General features: G+C 41.8%; 1 protein-coding gene and 1 long non-coding RNA gene across 3 annotated transcripts in view; one reads left to right on the plus strand and one right to left on the minus strand.

Annotated features, from left to right (window-relative positions):
- The window catches only part of LOC138045669 (uncharacterized), a 161,291-nt gene that overhangs the window by 53,779 nt on the left and 87,841 nt on the right, over positions 1-19,671 (plus strand). The gene's annotated exons all lie outside the window — the stretch shown is intronic.
- LOC138045667 (angiopoietin-1 receptor-like) overlaps positions 1-19,671 on the minus strand; it is a 130,644-nt gene that overhangs the window by 8,891 nt on the left and 102,082 nt on the right. Inside the window, exons 7-10 of the mRNA XM_068892242.1 lie at positions 17,203-17,499; positions 16,469-16,619; positions 9,389-9,591; positions 266-450 (exon numbers count right to left, since the gene is read on the minus strand). Of these exons, the coding sequence (XP_068748343.1) occupies positions 266-450; positions 9,389-9,591; positions 16,469-16,619; positions 17,203-17,499 (836 nt within the window). The remainder of the gene's footprint in view (positions 1-265; positions 451-9,388; positions 9,592-16,468; positions 16,620-17,202; positions 17,500-19,671) is intronic.

Genomic DNA, 19,671 nt, shown 5'->3' on the forward strand with positions numbered 1-19,671 from the left:
CAGGTGTAATGAGTTTTGGCTTCTCATCTTTAAATTGTATGTTGGCTTGAGTCTACGATACTGGTTTGTTGTTCTTGTTTTTTTCAAACAAAAAATGAGAAACTTTTTAGCAACTACGGGACACCACGTTAAAGGCTGATAAAAAAATTGGATGTGGCGAGATAAGATGAAGGAAATACTGTCCTGTTATAACTTACAAGTGCACCTTAGGTAAGTGTACTAGAAAAAGATCTACTTCCTGTTATTAGGGAGGAAAGCATATTACCTTGCTTCTCTTCGCTCTCAACCACTGAAGTAAGTCGCCATGAGGAATGTACTCGACAATCAGACGAAGTGGAGTAGCTGTGGTCCAACAGCCCACGAAATTCAGCACGTTTGGATTTTTCCCCACTACCTTCATAGTCTCAATCTCATCCAAAAATTCGTATTTCTGCTCTTCAGTGGCATTTTCTTGAGAAAAAAAGTCATGAAATAATGTTGAACAAATCAGTTTCAAAGTAGGTTGCTTGAGGCCGGGACAAACTAGGCGATAAGTCGCTGCAAAACGTCGCGGGGACAAGTCGGCGCAACAATTCGCCTTGTGTGACACGGTTAATTTTACAAAAATCACTGTCGCTGAGGCAGAATTTTGTCGCCGCGATTAGTCGCACGAATTCAAACGAGTTTGAATTCGTGCGACTAATTGTAGCGACACAATTAGCAGCGTTGTCGCACCGTGTGTGTACTTCCGGCAAAAAATAATGAATATAAATGAACCAATGAGAGAGCGTCATATGGTCAGCCATATTGAATTAGATAACTAATTCACATTCCCCTTCATACAAGATCACTGCGTGTGCACCGAACAGGCGTCGTGTCGCAGCAACTTGTTTTGCAAGTAGTACACATGGAGCAACTTATCGCAGAGACCTGTCTCTGCGACTTGTCGCCTAGAGTGTCCTGGTCTTTAGGGTTTCAGTGTGATGAACGGTTAATTATTTTATTGTAATCTGACCGCAGTTTACGCAGTAAAACACAACCAAGCATTTCCGTTTTTTCTAATACAGGGCACAATGGAGTTTAGAAAAACCTTCATGTAGATTCTTTAATTGCCAGTACCTACCGTGCCTCCGTGGGATACAAATCAGAAGCTACGATTCAAGCAGTAACTGTCACTTAGAAGCTTGCGAAGGTCTGATAAGCGAGTAATTAGTTTAAATCTTTGGCATTTCCTTAATCATTGTTGCATGGGTTTTGTAAAAAAAGTTTTTCAGTAATTAAGTTTATTTTACAAACTTTATTAGTTGTCAATTCTAATCCTTTAAACTAAGTTTCTTGTCCTCGTGGTCTTTACAGTTTGTCTGATATCGTTTTAAATTCGCTAGCAATCGAGGTAGTTTTTTTCAGCAATATGGTATTACCACGTGGAGCTATAATTTATACTCAGACAGAATTTTTCCGGAATACTTCAGTGGCTTATACCTGGTTATATTTCATTATTAAATTTTCGACCTCGGATATTGCGTTTTTAGCTTTCTGATTGGTTCACTCAATATCATTGATCAGCTCATATACTTTATGCCCTGATATGGAAAATGATTGTGTCAAGTGTTGCCAAGCTGGAAACTGATTGGCCTTAATTTCCAAATGTCCAAGCTTCCAGAAAGTAATGAAAATTTTATACAACAATTATTTCATTCACACTTGTTGGATATGAGACTGGTTATCGCCAACTTAACACTACTCGCCTCATTGGCTGTTTACAATCTCATATCTGATGTGCGCTCGCGGAAGAATTGTTCAATAAAATTTCAGTTTACAGCTTATTGAGTCAAGGGAATAAATCACGTGTCCCTTATCCCTACATCAAGAACACTTTATTTCGAAGTCAAGCCCATAAATTAGTCCTTTAATCGCCCTAAACCGGTTGTAACTCCCTTGCTAATTCTGCTCTAAGAGGCCCACTGGGACATTTGATATTCTCGCGCATCAGGCTATTATGCTAATAAGACTAGTAGTTTAAACTCGATGGCAACGGTAAAACGAAGGTTTTTCCTTTTGCGAGTTATTAGAGCTAGTGGTTGTTGCTATTATTGTAAATTCCCTCCCGATCATCGTCGTCCAGAGGCCTATCAGTTATTTCGGGAAAAAGCTGTAGGTCTGAGTTTTTCGTGGTTAGTTCTTTCTGTCTTTAAAAGTTGTAAATAATTGTTTATTTTGTTCTATTTTCAGTCAAACTCGTTGTTGTGAATAAACTTTAACGTGTACTTGTTTAAACGATGTTTGAAGACCGGTACAAATTGGCCTCGCGTTACGACGATAATATTGTTTGAAGCTTTTCGATGTCTGAGATATCTATGGATCGTGGAATAAATTCGGCGGCTGAAGCGGCGGAAGATGCAACCGGCGAAGTTCGGATGAGGCATCCTAATGTTACTGTCGATCAATCCCAAGTCAGATACGAGCGAAATCTTCGTTTAAAGGCCCCTAGAAGCGCCGCTAAGGGAATTATTACCCGTAGGCGAAATGAAGCGAGAGAGATGATGTCGGATTTTGGCGAGCCGAACGACATTGAACGAAAGCTTGTAGAGTTAGACGAAGCGATAACAGCCTTTGAAGCAGCGCATCAAGCGTATCATAATCAACTGGAAGACCGAGACGAGATCGAGGATTCACTTGAATACTACGAAGTTACCATGCTTCTTGCCAGCGATTCCAAAAAAATTATCGAGGATTGGATACAGAAATTTAAACACCCGTCGAGAGCAACTAATCTATCGATCCTGGACCCCGAGGACTCAATTAGCAACGTTGGCTCTCGTACTACATCAAGGGCTCCGCAGAAATCTAAGGCCAGTTCAAGAGCAAGCTCCAAATCTTCTAGACGAAGTTCAGTCAGTAGTGCTAGGATAGCAGCGGCGGCGAAAAGAGCATCTTTAACGGCCGAAGCCTCCATGTTACGAGAACAGCAAGACTTACAACAGGAAGAGTTACGCTTGAAACAAAGGAAGCAAGAATTAGCACTTGAGACGGAAATTGCTAAAGCCAAAGCGGAAGAGTGTGCCCTCGCAGAAGCCGAAGCCGGGTTTTCAGTGCGTGGGGCGAAAGATGGCTTTCGAAATTTGGCACCTGCCGTAAAGGTTGAATCCTGTTTAACTAAAGAGCCTAGGGAGAGGCAGCAGCCCCCTATAAGGATCATACATCACTCAGTAGCTGAAGTAAATGGAAAAGAAAGTCGGCGTCGTACATTTGAGGACAGGGGATCTCAATATTCCACTTCAAGTGAAGAGGGATTACGTCTATTAATGGATTTGCAACGTCAACAGCAGGAACAGAATCGCAACATGCTAAATATTCAGCAGCAGCAAAGCCATCAAGTGCAACAACTGCTAGAGCAGCAACAGCTTCACACTTTAGCTCTAACCTTGCCACAACTTGAAGTCCCCACATTTGCCGGCGACCCTACCGAGTATTGCCGATTTACCAGAGCCTTTGAGAGCATGATCGTGGCGAAGACCACGAGCTATAGTGCGCGAATGTATTACCTTGTGCAGTACACGGCGGGTGATGTTCAGGAGTTGATGCGTAGTTGTTTAGCAATGGATTCGGAGGAAGGGTATCGAGAGGCTCGAAAACTTCTCGCTAAACGGTATGGGCAGCCGTACAAGATTGCTTCTGCTTATGTAGAACGCGTAACTAATGGACCAGCGATAAAAGCGGAAGATGGCGGAGCGTTACAGTCGTTTTCTGCTCTCTTGACAACCTGTAAGAACACGTTGAATGAGATCGGTTACCTAAGCAAGATTGAGAACCCAGACAGTCTAAAGAAAGTAGTGGCCAGACTTCCTTTCAGCCTACGACAGAAATGGCGCGAGGTTGCAGATGAAATAACGGAAACAAAGGCAAGGGAGGTGACGATCGCTGACATTGCAGATTTCCTAGAGAAGAAAGCCCGCATACTAACACACCCGATATTTGGAGACATTATCAGCGAGCCGAAAAGCAACAGTGTCCTTGTCGGAAAAAGACCAGCAAATAGAAGACTCTCCTCGTTTGCGGCTGACGCCCATAATCCCAGTAGTAGTACTGATAGTGGTGTGTCGGATGACACCCTGGTGCTAGGACCTAGGGAACCCACCCTCACATGTCCATTGTGTAAGGCTACTCATTGGTTGTCCCAGTGCAAAGACTTCAGAAGGCGAAACGTCAGTGATAGATATCAGATTGCCAGAGAGAAAGAGCTTTGCTACAACTGCTTGATCCCCGGTCATTATGCTGCCGCGTGTCCAAAACCGAGCTTTTGTAAGGTGGATGGTTGCGACGACAAGCATTCGACATTCCTGCATCCTCCAGCTGTTCGTGCTACCGACGGAACGCAGTCAAACGTCGGAACCCAGAGTGCGTATGTTAATGTCGACAAGCTGCAATGTGCCTTTTCTGGGGTCGGAGGCTCAGTGACAGGGCTACCGGTAGAGCCTGTAAAAGTGAGAGCAAAAGGAAGCGACACCACTGTACACACATATGCCTTTCTGGATGGTGGCTCTAACACATCCTTCTGCAGTGAACAGCTAATGAAGCGGCTCGGGGTTAAAGGCATTGACACCACCATATCATTAACAGCAATGGAGAGAGAGAGTACTACGAGAAAGTGTGAACTTGTCCAGTTGGAAGTTTTCGACTTAGAGGAAGACAATTTCATTGAGATGCCCCTTGTATTTTCTACACCTAAACTTCCTGTGGCCTCAGAGAGTGTTCCCCGCCAAGAAGATGTTGACAGGTGGCCCCATCTAAAGGGGGTAACGGTCGCGGAGATCAATGCCGACGTCGGGCTACTCATAGGCCATGACGTTCCTAAAGCTTTAGAACCGAAAGAAGTTAGAGAGAGTCAGAATGGAGGTCCATACGCAGCCAAAACGTTGCTGGGCTGCGCCATCAACGGCCCACTTGGTAGGAACGGAAGTGCTAAACGCACTTCAAACTTTGTTCGAGCGGACACTGCCCTTGATCAACAGTTTCAGAGGTTCTGCAACATGGAGTTCAACGATTCTTTGCTCGACAATGAGAGAGCGATGTCGCTTGAGGACAAGAGAGCCCTAAACATCATGGAATCCACTGCTGTTCTAAAAGAAGGCCATTGAGATTGCGATGCCATGGAGGTACTTTCCACTCTGCCTACCGAATAACAGAATACTAGCCGTACACCGCCTGGAACTGCTTCGAAGGAGGTTCGTCAAGGATCCAGTCCTCTTTCAGAAATACTCAGCCTTCGTAGGTAATCTTCTTGACAAAGCATATGCCAGAAAGGTCCCAGATAATCGGCTTTGTCGATCAGGCGACGCTACCTGGTTCCTGCCGCACCACCCGGTCTTTCATCCAAAGAAACCCGGGAAAGTTAGAGTGGTGTTTGACTGTGCAGCAAAGTATAAGGGTGTGTCCCTTAACGATGTGCTGTTGCAAGGCCCAGATATGACCAATACCCTGATTGGTGTTTTGACTCGTTTTCGACAAGAGCGAACTGCTATCATCGCCGACATCGAATCCATGTTCTACCAGGTCCGTGTTCGTCCAGACGATTCTGGTGTACTGCGTTTCTTGTGGTGGCCCGGCAACGATCTCCAAAGACGACCTGAAGAATATCAGATGACAGTTCATCTTTTTGGCGCCGTTTCCTCTCCAAGTTGTGCAAGCTTTGCTCTTAGAAAGACGGCCGAGGAAAACTTTCAACGATTCGATTTCGAGGTAATCAATACAGTCAGAAGAAACTTTTATGTAGATGACTGCCTGAAGTCTGTTCCTAGCGAGAGTGAAGCTATCCGTCTGACCGCTGAGCTCAGAAGACTGCTACAAAGGGGAGGCTTTAATCTGACTAAATGGGTCTCGAACTCTCGCAAGCTTATCGAATCATTACCCGAGTCTGATAGGGCAGGCTCATTCAAAGACCTTCATAATAGTCAAATGCCTGTTGAGCGTGCTCTTGGGGTCCGTTGGGACGTTAAAGGCGACATATTCTGTTTCAAGATCGAGGTCCAGGACAAGCCCTTCACAAGAAGAGGATTGCTATCTGTCGTTTCCTCAGTATATGATCCGCTCGGGTTTGCAGCCCCAGTGATACTCCCAGCCAAGGCGATATTGCAAGATTTATGTCGAAAAAGATTAGAGTGGGATGACCCAATCCCTACCGAGGAAAAGGAGCGTTGGCTAAAATGGTTGAAAGATCTGCCCAAGCTCGGACTTTTCTCAGTTGATCGCTGCTTCAAGCCACAGAACTTCGGGAAAAATATGTCGCTGCAGCTACACCACTTCTCAGACGCCTCGCAACAAGGGTACGGTGCAGTCTCTTATCTCAGATCTATGGATGACAAGGGTATAATTCACTGTTCATTCGTGATGGGAAAGGTGCGCACTGCTCCGCTAAAGTCTATAACGATACCAAGGCTAGAATTGTCAGCGGCTGTCCTTGCATTAAGGCTGGACAAAATTATTAGACGACAGATTGACCTTCCAATACACGAGTCTGTGTTTTGGACAGACAGTACTTGTGTGATGAACTACATAAAAAGCAATGACAAGCGATTCCATACCTTTGTTGCTAACAGAGTGGCGATCATACATGATGGATCTTCTCCGTCTCAGTGGAGGTACGTGAACACCGAAGCAAACTCGGCGGATGACGCCTCAAGAGGTCTGGAAGTAGACTCTCTCATTAAGAAGAATCGTTGGATACGCGGTCCCGATTTCCTTTGGGAGCAGGAGTCAAGGTGGCCTGCACAGCCGACTACCGTCCGAGAAGTACCTGACGACGACCCCGAGATCAAGAGGGACACTCGCACGTTTTCCGCTGTTTCCGAAGCTGGAGCAAGTAGCATGAACAAATTGCTCGAAAAATTCTCATCATGGTCTCGACTCAAGAAGATTGTGGCCTGGATCCTGCGCTATCGAGACAGACTGAGAGCATCGTGCGAGAGGTGTAAAAGGGGGTCGTCTTTAGTACTAAAATCCACCGTTGGAAGGGAGAGTGAGTCGATTAATGTGGATGAAATTAACAGAGCAGAGAAAGAAGTTCTAAAATTCGTCCAACGCCAAGGCTTTGAAGAAGAAATGTCCCGTCTCGAGCAGAAAGGAGGAGGCAGTGGAGACAATAGCTCAAAGCGCAGCAAGGAGAGGGAATTAGTGGTTAAGAAGACGAGCGCGATTTACAAGCTTGCACCAATGAAGATCGATGGTTTACTGAATGTCGGAGGACGTTTGACGCAAGCTTCCATACCAAATGCCGCCAAGCACCAACTGATCCTGCCCAAGAAACATCACGTTGTCGATTTGATCGTGCGCCACTATCATCTAAAGTCAGGTCATTCAGGCCTGGAACATGTGCTGTCCTTAATTCGTGAAAGGTTTTGGATCCTTAAAGCAAGAACTGCTGTGAAGAGCGTGTTACACGGCTGCTTCGACTGCAGAAGGAGGCAAGCGCCATTAGGGGAGCAGCAAATGGCAGATCTGCCCACAGACCGCGTGACACCTGAGAAACCGCCTTTCACGTTTGTAGGAGTCGACTGTTTTGGCCCGTTCGTGGTGCGGAGAGGAAGAAGCCTTGTGAAAAGATATGGGGTCTTGTTCACCTGTTTGTCCGTAAGAGCCATACATTTGGAGGTCGCTCACAGCCTTGACACAGACTCCTTTATCAACGCCATGCGACGGTTCATCGCCCGATGGGGACAACCCGAAGAAGTAAGATCGGACAATGGTGGAAATTTTGTTTGTGGAGAAAGGGAATTGCGTGAAGCGATCGAGGGCTGGAACCAACACAAGATTGGCGAATTTCTGCTGCAACGGAATGTTAGATGGACGTTCAACCCCCCAGGAGGTTCTCACCACGGTGGAGTTTGGGAACGTTGCATTAGGACCGTGAGAAAGGTTATGGGCGCTTTGACAAAGGAGCAGATCCTTGATGATGAAGGCTTGGCAACGTTATTGTGTGAAGTGGAGTCTATTGTGAATGGTAGGCCTGTTACTTCGCTCTGGACCTTCGGCACCACCTGGTCTCTTCACCCAAGATGAAATTTACTCTCGCAAACGTTGGCGACAGGTTCAATACCTAGCAGACATATTTTGGCGTAGGTGGATCAAGGAATACCTTCCTTCCCTGCAAGAAAGGCAAAAATGGAATCGGCCTAGGAGAAATTTTGCTGTCGACGACATTGTCTTAGTAGCTGATCTGAGCTGCCCACGAAGCTGTTGGCCGATTGGCCGAAACTTGGATGTTCATAAGAACACACAAGATGGCTATGTGCGAAGAGTAACGGTGCAGACCAAAGGATCGATCTTGTAACGACCAATCGACAAAATTGTTTTCCTTGAATCCGCTAATTAGAAGTCGGATCATCTCCAATCATAGTAGCGGAATTCTTTGGTTCTCAGTATGCAAGTCACAGAGCGAACGGGCTATGACATTGGAGTTCCCATGGATTTCCGCCATAAAGAGCCTCTTGCCGAACTCAGAAGGGAATCCCCTTCTTCGGACGCTATTTAAGAACTGTACTTATTGTTCTTCACTTAGAAGTATCGTTTGGAGCTATAAATTGGTTTTATTCTTTCAATTAGTATGCTATCGCACACGCTGCGAAAGTTACAGCATTGTTTGGTAAATGGTATAGTATGCCGCATTTAGGGGCCGGAATGTAACTCCCTTGCTAATTCTGCTCTAAGAGGCCCACTAGAACATTTGATATTCTCGCGCGTCAGGCTATTATGCTAATAAGACTAGTAGTTTAAATTCGGTGGCAACGGTCAAACGAGGGTTTTTCCTTTTGCGAGTTATTAGAGCTAGTGGTTGTTGCCATTATTGTAAATTCCCTCCCGATCATCGTCGTCCAGAGGCCTATCAGTTATTTCGGGAAAAAGCTGTAAGTCTGAGTTTTTCGTGGTTAGTTCTTTCTGTCTTTAAAAGTTGTAAATAATTGTTTGTTTTGTTCTATTTTCAGTCAAACTCGTTGTTGTGAATAAACTTTAACGTGTACTTGTTTCAACGATGTTTGAAGACCGGTACAAATTGGCCTCGCGTTACGACGATAATACCGGTTTACCCTCGAGAGTCGTTTGGTGTTGCATGCAGTGTCATTAAATGAGTGCAATCACGTTCATCGACATAAAGCTATAATTGTAATGAGATTCACATTAGTTGGTGTAGGAGTCACAAGGTCACCCCCTTACCATGACGTCATCCAAAACTCCAACCAATGAGCGATACATGAATTGAAATTCAAATTTTTACAGTGCAGTTGAAGTCGAAGCTAAATAGTTGATGCTTGCATTGCGTACTTATTTACCTTAATTGACTCCCGGGATACAAATGCAAGGTAATTACTTTGGTGTGTGATCCATATGGACAAGGAATAGACACTTTCATACCCACCATGTAATTCTTTAACAGCAACGATCTTGTACTTGAAATTTCTCTCACTCCAGTCTTTGGTATTCTTGTTAAAGAACTCCAATCCGTCAATCAATTTGGCTTTGTGCACCTTTCCAAATGCTCCTTGACCCACCTCTTCCAATGATTTTATTCTCTCCGGAGGAATTTCGCAGGAATTCAGTGGTTTAATATCCTTTGCTGTCCTAAAAATAAAACAACACAAAGTAACAACATCAATTACAGCTATCCAGATGTGGAGAAGGTTTCAGTAAGTTATGGGACTCACGTAACGTCACAACAAATTTTATTTTAGGTCGCAGAAGGAATGGGGCTTATCCTAATAGTTACTATTAGTTAGTTACCTAATAGTTACCTAATAGCTACGAGTGCTTTACCTTTGGACCATAAACAAAATAGAGCTTTCACAACAGCCTTTCTTGCTATCTTTTTGTTTTGTTTATGCAACTCTGAGACTACGCGAGACCAATCCATTGAGGCTTAAATGAGATTTGGGTCACAGATCATCATTTGAACAACCCTACACCTTTCCTAATGATACCCTGCAGCTTCGACCCACCCTTGGACCTTCTGATTACCTCACAGAGTTCTAAAGTGTGATGTCATAAAAAACTAAATTTGTGAAATTATGGGATTTTTCGGGGTATAGAGTGTTTTCACTCACACGTGATCATTAACTTTGTTTTTTCTACCGAAACAAAGGAAAACGTTTGTATGACACAACAGAGCTCAATTCCCGGAGAATTAGTTGGGGACACCAACATGGCCGCTGTTCCTTTGTTTAGGGACACCAATGTGGCCGCCGTGACGTCACATGAAAACACTCTATTATGAAAGGACAACATCCAAAAGGCCTACTCGCCAAAAATGAGCATTTCAGGGCAAAAAAATGTCTTTGAGATATTAGCCCAGTTATGCTCATGTGACAATGATCTCAGTCTCTTTACTGCTTTGCACTGAAGTGTCGAAATGGAGTATATTTGCAATTGTACAGAACGAGATGTTTTATGTTAATCCCCGGGTTAATGAAATGAAGAGATTTATTTTTCGATGTTGACTCAGGGGTACTCTAAAAAATCTGAGTGCCCATTTGCAGGAGTCGAACCTACAACATTCCGATTACTAGTTTGGATGCTCTGCCACTGAGCTATAGGAAACTAGTGGGAGCTAGGCCATTAAACTACAATCATGGACAAATTGTTCGGAACAATTAAGCATTTTATCTTTCAACTCACTTATCGCATATTCTGGACTCTTTTGCAATCCCCTTCCCCCTCCAAACAATGTTGCTTGAGGGAAATAAAGTGAAATTAGTGTGCAGGACTGAAAGTGGACCAGTTTATGCCCAACATTGATTGGGTGGGGAGGGAGGGGGAAGCGCCTCAGTGACTCAGTGAAGTCCCAAAAATGTGTGCTGGAATGAGTGTCCCAAAGGAATTTGTCCATGATCGTAGGTTTCAATGACCACTGTCCCTCTATACTGCAAGGACTGAAACTGCCTGCAGCGTGCATTCTTGCATTATAAATGAAGTCGATGACAAATGTTAATCCCGGTGAATGAAATGAAAAGGGGATATTTCCGATGGTAACTCGGTGATACTCAGAAAGAATCCGAGAGCTCCTTTGCAGGTATTGAACCTACGACAGCCTTCCGATGACTACAGTGGTTCGGATGCTCAAGCACTGAGCTATAGGAGCCAGGCCATGATCCATGATTTCGATCGTGTCTCGCTGATACTCTGAAAAAATCCGAGTGCTCCTCTTTAGGAGTCAAACCTACGACCTTCCGATTACAACTTCGGATTCTTTACCACTGGACTATAGGAGACTCGTGAGAGCTACAATCAATGTCAAAAGTCTTGGGACGCTCACCCTTTTAAGTTGGTTTTCTTATTTAGTTGCAATAACTGTATTAAATACGGAAACCGCCTCTTCACGCTTCAATAAATATGAAAATGAGTTAACCAGATTGAAAAGCCCCGTACAGACCCGCAAATGATCGCGTAACGGAAATGATCCCTGGACCAGAAATGATTCCCAAATTGGACAGCAAATGATCCCAGACCGGAATGGTTACGTCATCAGTAATTAAGTATGGAACGGACTCACGAATTTAGAGAGAGGGAAACAAAGGAAAGGAACTTTATTTTTAAATAAACGTATGAAAACACTTAAAAGTGCTTTCATATGTTTACGTCATGACGAACTCATCACAGGCGAAAGGGAGGCAATAATTTCCACAAAATTCAGCTGTCCCACCAGACATGAATTCTTGCAGGTCGAATCCCGAAACATTGCTTCATTTTTTTTTTCGGTAGTGGCTATTCGTACGGGACCCGTACACCGACCTATATTCGTTATTCATACGAGAGTCTTAGAATGACTATTACAGGTTCAATAACACTTGGAAAGTCTTACCTTGTCTTTAATTCTGTCTTCACATTTCAGCTATCAAACAACGGCAATGATGCCGGTTTATTTTCACGAGCTACCTCCTTCGTTCGATGTTACTGGCCATCTGACCGGCCTTGTGATTTCTCGCATTTACGTCTAAGCACCCATTTCAAATAGCGCTGATAAACAGTATTTAAGTCTAAGCACCCAGTTTACAACGGTTAGCTTTCAATAACTGCGTGGCTATGTCGTTTATAATCATTCTAAGAAGACTCTCGTATCAATAGCCAATACAGGTCGGTGTACGGGTCCCGTACGAATAGCCCCTGGCTTTTTTTAATTACTTTGCCAGAGCATACCAGGGGCTGCGAAAAAGTTAACAATTCGAAAAGGCTCTGCCTATCATTATGATAAGCTTCTAGATTTAAGGACAGCAAAATGCATGAAAATTGAAAAGGCGAAATCAAACCAGAAAACAGAGAGCTGCACTACGTGCAAGATTCACAATTTAAAATCGAACAACGTAAAATTTTTGAGCCCAAAATAGTAACCGCATTCAAATAGATGCGGTTTCGCCGCTTACACGATAGATGAAACCGTATCATTTTCAAAACGCTCCACTTTTGAAGCATTTTCAAATCGACCCAGTTTCGCCTACGGTCTCGATAGATGTCGTGTAAACAGAATGTCTAACAACATTGAGGTTACAAATGAAACCGGGTTCGCTCTGTTCTCTCCCAGATACTATTTTTAGCTTTTTTCTCATGCATTAAAAAAAAATTTCCATGTGCAAGTGAATCCACCGAATGGCACTCTTAAAGCCGGGAAAATTTTAATTTCGTTTTAAAAGTTGAGTATCTTATCTAAAATTTCTAAAACAGAGTTTTGAAATCGTAAAGCAAGAGCGAATTGTGAAGGATAATGAATTTTGAAATAAAAGAATTCATATAAATCTCAAACGCGTCAATCTCCAAAACTGACACGTTTACGTAAGTTCCACAGTGTAGGGTAAGCATCATAAGTGATTCCTTTCTTTTTCATTTTCTTTATTTTTTGCCTAAAAATATGCATGCTAATTTTGTTATTTGGTACAGGATGTTTACCGATGTTTTTATTGTTGCTTTATGTCTGCCCAGAGGATTTCGTGGTTTCCACGTACAGTATCCGTGGACTTTTCGTGGAGTCCACACCATTCCTGATTTTTTGGGGTATTATTTCTTAAGATCATTTCAGATCGGGGGATCATTTCCTCTCCAATTTGGGGATCATTTCCAGTCTAGGGATCATTTCCAGGCCGGGATCCAGCCCCTATTTAAGGCTTATGTGTAACAACTACATGTGCAAAAAGCGCCCGATAAACACTTAAGCTAAAAAGAGTAGCCTGATGATTTTGAAAAGATTGTTTCAAACAGCACAAGGCTTAAAAGTGATTTTCAACAAGAATTTTCCCGCGAAATTTTTATTTCCAAACTATTCACATAGATAGTTAAGAATATATGGTAACCCATCGATGCGAGAAATGTTGGTTTTATAGCCATGACGTCATCAACCGTCCGTCCGTATGTCTGTACGTAGGTCCACCCCTCCATGTATGCCGATGTGACCAGTATCACGCTAGTTTACAGCATACACCTGTCAACTCAAGGTATCCGCTGACCAGTGTCATGTGACCAAATCGCCGGCTCAAGTTTAGAGCTTAATGAGGTGAGCTTTTTTTTTTTAAGTTGACCGCTGACTAGGTACTGGTTTTCGACTGGATCGCAGGTTCAACCCAGGTTTACTCACCAAAACATAAACGAGGCTTCATTTTTCGCGTGCTTCCAGTGGCTCAAAGCGGCTACACGGTCATACTACAACTATAGCTCTTAACAGTCAACGCTTTTCTTGTTCAGGTGGAAAACGGTTCGGAAAATGTTTTCTTTCTGCATTTTTCGATGGTTTCAATCCAGTTTTGCATATCATGATAGCTGTGGTCCACACTGGTGACTACGCAGTTATTCAAGCATCGGAGGGATATAAACTTAAAGCTCAGTGTTTATTTTTAATTTGTTTAGAGCTGCTTTTTTCTCTGAATTGCAATTCTTAGCATATCCTTAAAAGCTCTGATAAGGTTGCATGATGCCTGGAGGACCTATGACTAGAACAGAAATGATAGGAGAGAGAGAAAGAGAGCGACAACGACAAAACAGAATACCAGTAATAGCTCAAAGTTGGTGGAAGAAGTTACTCCACAAATTCTTTCCTTGGGCACTAAACCATTTGTTATTTTTACGGATGCATATTAATTTTTTAAAAAATGGTTTAATCGTTTTTCCTTTGTTCAGGAATGAAACTCGAATTTTTATTCTCAACTGGAATTAAATACCAATTGTCTGTACTCTTTTGGACACGAAGAAATAGTTGATTTGTTTGTTTGTTTTGCTCTAAAATGCAAGCGAACAAGTGCTTTTTAAATCCGTACATTTATAGTGCCAGGTCGCGTTCGACCATTCCGCAATATGCTTTTCCCTTGTAAAAAAGTGAGTGAAGGTACCTACTTTATCAAGGTATGAAAATGATAAGGATCTACTTATGTAATATATGTTTATATGTTTAAATGCTATTTTATAGTTTTATATTTTTAAAGCCGTGTGGCACGAAGCAGATCGACCATCCTTCTGCCATTTTGAAATTCGAAGGTGAACCGATTCATAGGTAAAATAGGTCTTCGTGTATCATTATATTTCTTATTATTATTTCCAATCAATTTAGAGGGGGTCAGTAGGGGGTAAGCTGACCGGGGGTCAGTGTTTTGTCATAGCCCCTCTGAGGGTGTGCTTGTTTTCTTTTAAAACTCATGCGATTCAAGAAAAATTCATTGTCAAACTGGTGAATTCCAAAGGAAATTTCACTCGAAGAACCGATCTCGCCCTCATCGCTTCATGATTCATGCAATGTCGGTTTTTCGCGTGAAATTTACCGTGGAATTCACTGGTTAGGCAATGAATTTTTCTATGGAAGAAAGCAAAGAAAATGATTCCGTAACCGGAAACACTAAAACGCGGACAATTCGAAAACTTTTTTTTTTCACTGACCCTACAAGTATTAAGAATAAATAACCAGAGACCTCCGCTTTTAGGCTTGGCTAAATCTATATATTAAGATTGTTTTGTAATGGGATGTCAAAGAGGGCAAACCGAAGTTACGCACCACGGGCAGGTGTCCAAGTTGCGTGTGCGACGCGTTTTCAACATTCTGCACAGAATCGACAAGTATCACCACATAAGACAAGAACATCATTGTAAAAGCCTATTCTATGCAAAAGGTAGGTTGTGGAGGTAATTTGAGAGTGGAAATCAAGTTTACGGCCGGAGGTAAGGCCGCATGGAATATTTTATTAAGTTAACACAACAGAAAGACGCTAACCCCATTTTGACATGAAAATCCTTTACTATTCCCATAAAAAGCATCCAGATATCTTTGCTAGCCTCTAAAGAAGCTCTCTGTGTAATTTTTTCCGTGATTCCAACAAAAATTCCCTGGATTTCATCCCCTGTGGTAAGGGCTATTTCTGTCTCGCTCGATAGCGACTTTGGGAAGATCACAGCATGATGTCATTTCAACCGATTCCAATAAAAACTGGCCAGCGACCTGATTATCATTAGCTCATACAACAAACATCCGTTCTGCCAAATTTGGAAAGAAACGGAAGTACCGCCAAGTTTCTAAACTAAATTTTGATTCTCAGACTTGCATGTCGGGGAGAAAAGTCTTCGTGTTGTAATTGAGTTACATGGCCTGAAAGTGGGTAATTATGTAGAAATCCGGCCATCCAAATTTGGAAGTAATCAGAGCCGTTCTTCGCTGTTTTCGATCTGCTAACATCAAAATCTGCAAATGGCCTAGTGAGTGAGCCCTAATTTGCATACATCTCCTGGTCATAGGAATACCCGTTGATAACACATGCGCGGATGGTTATTTTTATCATTTTATCAGTGAAACATGCAGAAAACTACTGTAACAACACCATAATTAGAATTTTCTATAAAAAGAGACGATTACTTAAATTGTCCACTGGCAAAGTGCGAGGATCACCTGTCTCAGTCGTCCATAACTTGCACTTCAAATACACTGATTCATTTCATTTCATTTCATTTATTTAATAAGTGTCATTTAATTAACGTCCACCTTCAAATACCTGTGTTTTCTAGGTGTTGGTTCTTTGCTTACCGGTCCACAAAAGAAAAAAATATATACATATATCATTTTATGTAATTTTTTTTTTTAAAATCCCATGTAAAGGACTGCTACAGTTTCACGCGCTCTCTCCGAAATCTTTCAATTGGCAAGCGCTTTACATGTAAGTCTTCGTTTTGGTGTTACATGTATTTGTCCTTTTCCGCTCTTGCTTATCTTTCGACTTGAACTTCACTTACTTGTAACTTTTCTTTTTTTAGGGATTACACTACTTTCAGTCAATGCAACTCCTGGACATCTCGTCGTCCTAAACCTTGCGCTCATTACAGCCACAAATTGCGCTTCCCACTTCAATGAGTATTGACCAAAACACAATATGCATCTCGTTTTAGATGGGTATATGTCCAAGGAGAATATACCCGTGATGAAGCAGATTTCACTTTTTGCAAAGCATAAAAGATTTTTTTTAACCATTAAAAAGAAAAAGCTTACCAATTTTCTGAGCGCTTCTTCTTTCTCTTTTCATAGCAAGAAAATCCAATAAGTAGAAAGCCAAGCAAAGATACACCACCAATGGAAAAACCAAGAATACTCGCCATCGAAAACCCTGGTCCACTGACATCTAATGGTCGGGAGAAAGTGGCTACACAAATTGAAAAGTTATTATTGGAATAAAACAATCAAAATTTTCAATGCAAGAGTTTTAATGGAATTCTTGGTACAAACATTGCCTTCGTCATCGTCGTCAATGTCGTCATCGCCATCATCATCATCATCGCCAGATAGCGTTTAATCTGTTAACTAGCTACGTTTAAAACGAAGGAACAATTAAGCTAAACGATATCTGCTGATGACCTCACATGTAGTGAGGATACAAATTTCACATGCCGTGCAGGAATTGAGCCTGTTATTACAACATTTGTTTTTGATGAAACAACATCAACCATTATACATAAACGCAATGATAGACTTTATGCGTCTCAAATCTAATGCCGCATTTTTTCTATGAAACGAAATCCTACTAGTCTCTTGATATCTGTGGCTCTTTATGCCTTTCATAAACGTGGCGACTCTATAGGTCATATTTAAGTGAGCCTTTAATAATATGATAGAAACAGCAACACAGTTTCAATTTAATCTACTAGATCGCAAAAATGAAAAATAAATTTAACTGTAAGTCATCACCCTGTGTCGATCTTTCAAAAAAATATATGTATAACTCTTACCATCTTTCAGTGTTTTCACAAACTGAACAGAACTATTTGGTCCATCACCAGCAGAAGTGTACGCCAACACCTGCAATTCATATTCTGTAGATTCTTGCAATCCAGTAACAGTCTTTGTGTAAACTGAAGCTTTGGAAACATCGATCAATTGAACAGCTGACCCTTTGCTGCTAATGAACAACTTAAATCCTTTAATTATTCCATTTCTGGAGTCTGCGGGTGGTGGCTGCCAAGATGCTGTGACACTTGTAGAATTTCTTGCAGTCACCGTAAATCCACTTGGAGGTTTAGATGGAGCTGGATCATAGCAAAGTCAAGACATAAAAGAGATAAATCAACTATAAAAATGGTGCCGTTCAATTATTTTTTTGAAATTTATTGCTTCGATCATCAGCATGAAGCAGCAAAAGCATTAATCAAGTAGTGCAACATCCAATCAACCATATACCAGTCGATGGTTTGACCACTGATAAGCACTGCATAATTGCTTCAAATCAAGTTAACTTTCACAGTACAAAAGAGGACTTGATTTGTCACACGAAAAGGAAGGGGGCATTGACTGAAGAGAAAACCGTCTGAAAAACTTATTAATGACACCACTTGCCATCTTCCATTGTTATTGCGAATTGAGGGAGCGTTTGAGGGGACTTTAAATTAATGAAGAATTAACATGGTGTGTACATTCTATGTTGTTGTATCATAAAGAAAATTAATAGTCTAGACTTGGAAATACATATACCGGTACATGTAAAAGGACCAGGCGCAGATCCAGAATTTTGAAATGGGGGGTCAATTTTTGTAATAATGTAATAGAACCGAAGCCTGGTTGAGGTGTGTGAGGGATAAGAAAAAAAAAAAAAAGAAAGAAGGGGGGCTCAGAAAAAGGGGGGTGAAAATTCACCCATTTCACCTCTCCTGGATCCGCGCCTGAAGGACTGGTTATGATACCCCGAAAACTTGAAAAGCGAGAACAGTGCTGTCACACTTCATCATTTAACCTGACCGTGACTATGCACAATATCTCGTCCTCGGTTCATGTTTGAGTTTTGAATAAATTAATCGAAACTTCTGATTGGTTGTATTTTAGAAGAAGGGTGTGGTTTGAGCATGGTTTGGGCCAAAACAGAAAACAAGAAAAAAAACAAAGGAACACGTCAAGTTTCATAACCATATTGATATATTAAAACTACAATGGTCTTTGTAAGGAGAGGGAAAAGAGATTCATTGTCAGAGTCATTGTTTGATAGTGGGCAATGATGTGTACTAAAGCACAAAAATTAAGCCTCATCAGCCATAATGATGCATAAAGTAGGCAGTATTTAAACAGAACTTACACGCAAAGAAATGTTGGGGGAAAAAAAGAAAAATCGACACTTTTGGTAAAATGCTAAAATACAAATTTTGGGAAAATCGAGCCTTTCATGGTTTTTTCTTTTCCTCTTCATGTTTTTTCCCCTCTTTCGTGGATATCTTCAAGCCTGTAGATCCTTCATTTGCAACTGTTGAAGGGCCCACGGACGGATTTTTCGCGCGTTGTTAGGGAAGTGAAATGTTACCTCCGGTGACTGACGTCATCATACAGTGGGCTTACCAGAAAACCCATTCACAAGCAAAAATCGCCGCACGAACTGTTGTTTGCATCGAAGGTTTTTCCTCGCGCTTCCTCACGCTCATTCTCAGATCAACTGCGCATGCGTAAACAAACTGACTTCCGGTTTAAGAAAAAACCTAAATTTCCGGCGGTCTTTAAATTGAATTAATTTTTTTTAATATTGCACGTTTCACCTCCAGATACAGAATGTATGTAAGCATTGATTTTTTCAAATTATCTTTTTTGAAAATTTTATGTGTATTTCAGTATCTTTTATTTCTCTAAAAAGAACATTTTTCAAAATAAAAAGAAAACCATGCTTAGCTGGATGCAAAAACGAATACAAATTATGAAACCACTGATAAAACACCCAAATTGTGTAGCACGGAGACAAATTTAGAGTTTTCTTTTATTGGTCACGTGACCATGGGCGTGGCGTGATGACGTCATATTTAGGGTCATTGGTTTACAAAAGTCGGAAACTGACTAAAATAATGTCAAATTCTCTCGAATTAGTTAACTATTACATCCTTAGCAACGCACCCCAAAAAATACGTCAGTAGGCCCTTAAGGTGACTCAACTCAACACGATCTCTTCTCCAGATTAACGATTATCGTTACACATGCATGTATTTCCTAATTTGCTTGGAATTATAAGTTTGAGCTCTTAATAACTGGGGTTAACGAGCCCTAGGGGAGTAATAATTTTTTCCTCACTTGTCCCTAGTGTACTCTACTCTGCTCACCCTCCCCTTATGGGAAATATTCCCACTCATGGGAAAAAATTGGGAAAAGAAATTGCTTTTGGGGGGAAATTTTGGGTTTTTATTGGGGAAGAACGACTACTGTTCTTTTTCATCCCAATATTGGGAATACAT

This window comes from Montipora capricornis, chromosome 4 (assembly GCF_036669925.1).
Source record: "Montipora capricornis isolate CH-2021 chromosome 4, ASM3666992v2, whole genome shotgun sequence".
Taxonomy (NCBI): Eukaryota; Metazoa; Cnidaria; class Anthozoa; order Scleractinia; family Acroporidae; genus Montipora; species Montipora capricornis.